This window comes from Acomys russatus, chromosome 8, assembly GCF_903995435.1.
Source record: "Acomys russatus chromosome 8, mAcoRus1.1, whole genome shotgun sequence".
Lineage (NCBI taxonomy): Eukaryota > Metazoa > Chordata > Mammalia > Rodentia > Muridae > Acomys > Acomys russatus.
This window is the reverse complement of record NC_067144.1, coordinates 69,795,859-69,801,346: the sequence shown is the minus strand read 5'-3', so window position 1 is coordinate 69,801,346 and position 5,488 is coordinate 69,795,859. Positions and strand designations below refer to the sequence as shown.

At 56.0% G+C, this 5,488-nt stretch overlaps 1 protein-coding gene across 2 annotated transcripts; it reads right to left on the bottom strand.

Moving 5' to 3' along the window:
* Positions 1-1,628: 1,628 nt before the first annotated feature.
* Positions 1,629-3,857, bottom strand: Olig2 (oligodendrocyte transcription factor 2). Of its 2 annotated transcripts, none has more exons than XM_051150495.1 (2): positions 3,710-3,857; positions 1,629-2,906 (listed from the first exon to the last, which is right to left on the bottom strand). In XM_051150495.1, exon 2 carries the CDS (start codon positions 2,849-2,851, stop codon positions 1,883-1,885), a length of 969 nt encoding a protein of 322 aa, XP_051006452.1. In that variant the 5' UTR covers positions 2,852-2,906; positions 3,710-3,857; the 3' UTR covers positions 1,629-1,882. The 2 variants fall into 2 exon arrangements, with proteins under 2 accessions (XP_051006452.1, XP_051006453.1); XM_051150496.1 differs by lacking the exon at positions 3,710-3,857 and adding an exon at positions 3,434-3,487.
* Between the last annotated feature and the right edge of the window lie 1,631 nt (positions 3,858-5,488).

Genomic DNA, 5,488 nt, shown 5'->3' with positions numbered 1-5,488 from the left:
GGTCCCAGAGCCCAAATTTTGCTGGCTGGCAGGTAGATAGCAAGTGTGGAGAAGGGACGGAAAGGTTAGTCACTCCTCATCAAACACCCGGGCAGAGCTTTGCCCAAAACTCCCAGGCTTCTCTCCAAGAGCACAGCGCTCAGCTGAAGCCAGTAACCGCCCTGGAGCACAGAGAAAATTAGACCTGGCTGAAGAGGGAGTTGCCAGAGTCCCTAGAATCTCCGCAGAGGCTGGGTCCCTGCACCTGAAGACCCAAAGTTCCTCACTTCTCGAGGAAAATCCGTTCTTTAACTAGCTCAATAGAAGGGAAAAGGAGTTTTCGATTAGGGGTGAGAAATATAAAAGCACAAGGAAGCTGGGATACACACCAGGAGAGTGTGTCCTTTTAAAGAAAACATGTGTTAGGGAGGGACGGAAGTAACAAAATCCCCTATCTTTCTCCAGGCTAAGCGGGGGGGGGGGGGGGGGGGGGGGGGGGGGGGGGTGCGGGGGGGCACAAATCCGTCTCCAGAGGAATCACTGTCCCCAGCGGCTCCATGTCCCTCCCCCAACTTCCTCACAGGGACTGAAAACAGCCGACTTACTTTAAATTTTATTTAAAATCTCAACACTCCATTGTTTGTTTCGTTTTATGCAACCAAACAAGTAATAAATATTATTTAGCACTTCTTTTTCTTTACAAAAATAAAACAGGTGATAGATACACTCTGCAGGGGCAGCGCAGGAGGGGGCGGGGGTGTTAGGAGGTAGGCGCTAGCTAGGAGGCCCTCCGTTGTAACGCAGGTCGCGCCGGGGAGCGGAGCGCGAAGGGGTTTGCCGCTTGTGTTACGAAAGGCAAAGGGAAGGGGCGCGGCACAGAAAGAAAACAGCCGGCTTATCCATAGGGGCTGGCAGTCACGTGAACAAAGAGCGCACTTCATTGATATTATATTTACACACACACAAGAAAGTATTAAAAACCCAACAGAATCCCCCTTCCCAAATAACTCAAACAATATTCACAGCAACGTTTGGATGTTGTTCTATCAAGCCCTCAGGTATCAAAAACAGCTGTCCCCAGTCGAGTAAGAAACCAAAGTTCCTTGTGCTTAGAAGGAGCAGAGGTGGGTAGTTCCTGTTTAAAAGTAAGATCTAAAAAGCATCGGGTCCCCATATTGGTTGTTTGGGATTATTCCTTTCCACAGGTGCTTCAATTTGAGCGTCTGTAAAGCTTGCTTGCGTGCTCTAAGAAGGAACACTCAGATTCGTTAGGAAACCACAGATCAACAGGAGAGACTGGAGGGAAGGCCACACTTCTGAGACCACGCGGGTTTTCCCCCTCAGATATGGAAACGGGATGAGACCCCAAGTGCTTCGGGTACCCACGCCAATGTCAACTAAGTTCCCCTGGCCCTGTGCCACGGATGAACCTGCGGGGAAGGCCCAGCAGTTGCAGTCGCTTCTGCAGTGCAGCTCCTGGGAGTCTCTGCCAAAAGGGAATGGCGAAAACGAATCAAGTCCCCAATACTCTGCCTCCAGGCCACGAGGAGTCAGTCTGTGCACAGATGGTCGTCAGTCTTCAGAATCTTTTCTTGAGATGCAGGGAGGATGTTCCATCGATGGGTGTACCCGCGCGTTATGGCCGTTTAGTACAGTGGCGTCTCCCAGGCCCATGGAGCGTTCAGGCAAAGAGTTAATCAGGTTCTAGGGCGAATGCGCCCTCCCCTATTGCTCCAAATGTTACCACTACGTCTGTTCCCAGATATTGGACTCCCCGTGATACCCTAGGCCCAGCCCGTGGTCCAGCTCCCCTTCTTGCAACAGAGCTCCGGAGCCCCAGCGCTAGCCTGTGCTAGCTGCTCCGCAGTCCTCGGCTCTCCAGAACGCACCCCAGCTGGTCTGCTCACTTGGCATCGGAGGTGAGGCGCGGCAAGCTGCCGGCGCCCATGGCCGACACATGGTGATGCGGCGGTGGCACCTGGCACATGCTACAGGGGCAAGGCATGCCGCCCCAGTGCTGGAAGCCACCGCTGCCTCCGCTGCCGCCGCCGCCACCTCCTAGAGGTGCCGCAGAGGCTGCCGACGGAGACTTGAGCAGGCCGTGCGGAGGCCGGATGGATCCGACCGAAGACAGCCCAGAGCCCGGCAGTGAGGCGCTGGACACTGCTGCTGCAGCGGCTGCTGCGGCTGCAGCCGCGGCTGCGGGAGGAAGGATGGGGTGATGCACCGCCGGGTGGTGCGCGGCGTGTGCGGCGGCTGCGGGGTGCGCAGTGGCGGTGGGTAGAGGCGCCGAGTGTGCCAGGCCACCACAGGCCGACGGGTGGAAGCCGGCATGGTGACCACCATAGATCTCGCTCACCAGTCGCTTCATCTCCTCCAGGGAGCTGGTGAGCATGAGGATGTAGTTTCTGGCCAGAAGTAGAGTGGCGATCTTGGAGAGCTTGCGCACCGACGGGCCGTGCGCATAGGGCATGACCTCCCGCAGGCCGTCCATGGCGATGTTGAGGTCGTGCATTCGCTTGCGTTCGCGGCTGTTGATCTTCAGGCGCAGCTGCTGCAGCTCCGGTTCAGTCATCTGTTTCTTGTCTTTCTTGGTGGACGACGTAGCCGCCGAGGACGTGGACGAGGAGGTGCTGGAGGAAGACTTGAAGCCACCGCCTCCCAGTTTGTCCCCGGGATGCGCGCCCGCCGCGCCCATGGCCCCTCGAAGCTCTGCGCTCAGCTCCGGAGGGCAGTCGCTTGGCGTAGACGAGGACACAGTCCCTCCTGTGAAGCCGCTGCTGCTGCCACCCTTGCTCCGGGCGGGCAGAAAAAGATCATCGGGTTCTGGCGAGGATGGGCGACTAGACACCAGGCTGGCGTCCGAGTCCATGGCCCCAGCGATAATCTCACCTTTTCAAGGGTCCTTCCTTTTTCAACCTTTGGAGCTTGAGGAAAGGAGGAAAACCAAGCAGGCAGGCAGGCAGGCAGACACACACACACACACACACACACACACACACACACACACACACGAGAGAGAGAGAGATAGAGAGAGCGAAGAAGAGAGGAGGAGAGAGAGAGAGAGAGAGAGAGAGAGAGAGAGAAGGGTGAGCCAGAATTGCTGCTTCCGCCTGTACTGCAGCTTAGGGTACCCGCAAAGGGGCAGCGGCACCAATGTTTCTGGCCTTCTAGCAACCGGGGACACGCGAGTGCACCTCACAAATCTCTCCCCGCTCCAGTCATCTCCTTCCCACTCTCACCCACGGGTTACGTTATTTCAGGGAGCCCTGGGTGGTCCTCAGTGAGGGACAATCTAGAGGTTTTGTTTTTTTTTTCAGTCCGGCCTGGAATAAACGAGGACTTTTCTTTGGGGCCAGGGACCTAAAATAGAGAAGTACCTTGCGCTCAAATGCATCCAACTCAGCTCCATCAACACAACGCAGCAAACACAGGCACGCGTGCACACACGCACCTAGAGCCTGCACGGGGGGCCCACATTCCACGTGCGGCTGCTGTGGCGGGCGGCACGGCTAGCCAGTGGACCTGGGCTCCCTCAACGGGAGATACTGCCGGCCGGGATGCTGCAGTGAGTGTCAGCACCAAGGCAGCCACTAGGTATAGCTGACCCGCCAGGGCAGGATCCCAGCCAGCCGGCCAGTACGTAAGCGTGCGTCCTAAGTCCAAGCCAAGTTGGGGGAGTCAGTCTTCGGGATCTAGGCTTGGTCAGTTGAGGGGCGGGGACACTTACTGCGGACTCGATTTGAGAAGCTCGTTGTAGAGGAGAACCTGGCCCCAGGTGTTGGTGTTGGCTCGGTCTGTAATTAGTATCCACACCTTTCGGGGTTCCGCTGCTTTTTATAACTGGGTGGAGGCAGCGGCGATGGCGGTGGCGGTGGTCCGGGCGGGGGCGGGAACAATGTGCTTTTCCTGGAGGGGCAGCGGCACCAATGAGCTGGGCCGGCCCGAGGGGCCGCAAAGCTGATGTCATCCGGCTAATTCCGCTCAATGAAACCCGCCCGGCCTGGCACACGCCTCCTCTTAGCGCACAGCCAATGGGTGCCTGCGGTCGAGAGATTCATGAGGAGGGAGCTGGGCAGGGAGAAGGAAAAGGGAAGCTGGATGAGGAGGGTAGGCTGATGGGGCTAGGAGAGAGAGAGAGAGAGAGAGAGAGAGAGAGAGAGAGAGAGAGAGAGAGAGAGAGAGAGAGAGAGAGAGAGAGAGAGAGAGAGAGAGAGGGAGGAGAGGGAGGGAGGCAAGCAGGCAGACACCCGCAGCTTTCTATAAAAGCATGGTCCCCGTAACGCCAGGTCGAGGGCAAGGAGTGGAATGGGGACTCCGCAAACTCGTTAAATGGCCAGTCACTTCGATGTCTCAGGGTGCACACGGAGGTTGCCTGCCGCACCTGGAGTCGTTGCTAGCTTCCCCTGCCCCAGCCGGTTTTCCCGCCGCTGGTCTTCTTCCGGTGGTTCTCAACAAACTGTAGGGCTGCATAAAAAAAAGGCTAAGCACGCACAAGGCATCCATCCCACTCCCTTAGCCCCTTTCTACTTGGTGGCTGTTGCTGCAGCTCCGAGGACAGGCGGTAGCGCCCCCAGGTGGGGGCATGGCCACGGAGAGCTCAGGATGGTCTAGGAGGCAGGAGACAGGCTCTTGGCATTTAGGGAAGAAATTCATCATAAAGTTGAGGGTTGGGTAAAAGCACCGGGAGCTATTTTCTTACAGGCATCGCGCCAACGCGCAGACACCCCCCCACCTCCTCCTCAGCTCCCATTTATTAGCAGGGAAACCCAGCCACAGTAGTTCCAACAACATTTTGGCGTCCACATGGGGCGGGTATAGGGGCAACACTGTTTGCAAAAAATTATTGGGAGTCCCCAAACTGTGGGCGGGAGTTGACACTTGAACCACACTCCTGGCTGCCTAGGAACACCTTTTACTATGAGTAGCAATCTTTACTCACCAACCCCCCCCCAAGTCTAGAAACTGGATCCGGAGAACTGCCTGAGATAGGTCTAGAAATAACTACACATTCACCCATTTAACAGAAGTGAAAGTCTAGGAATTGATTTCAGCAAGCCTTCAGGGGAAAATGTCGTCGGGGCTGTCCAGGTGGTCCTTGCGTATCACAGATGCCAGCAGTTGGGAGTCCCTAAGATTAGGGGCGCAAATTATCTCCCCAACCCCCAGTGTGTCTCACATCCAGACAATGTCCAGCTCAAATGTGTTTTGTTTGTTTGGGTATTTATTTTTTACAGATCTCAGAGGCTACCTCTCTCCCAATCATAGGAATGCAATTCTCTCTCCCGGAGCTTTAACGGTCTTTTCTCGGGTTACCTATCGAGTACTGGTATTTTAACTCGCAGATACAGTTTTTAAAACAAGCAAGCCGACAAGCAGTATTTGTTCTTTTTGTAGCAATTACAGAACGGGCAAGAAAACCAAGGCTATCGGCCCTCACTCGCTGCTAAGTCTCCCTCTGGGATCCACCCCAGAGAGCCGAGTGGGCTGTCGGGTTTGCAGTAGTCTC

What these genes read in the sequence shown, in the direction of transcription:
- Olig2 (XM_051150495.1), bottom strand. Translation starts at nt 2,851, where the DNA reads ATGGACTCGGACGCCAGCCTGGTGTCTAGTCGCCCATCCTCGCCAGAA.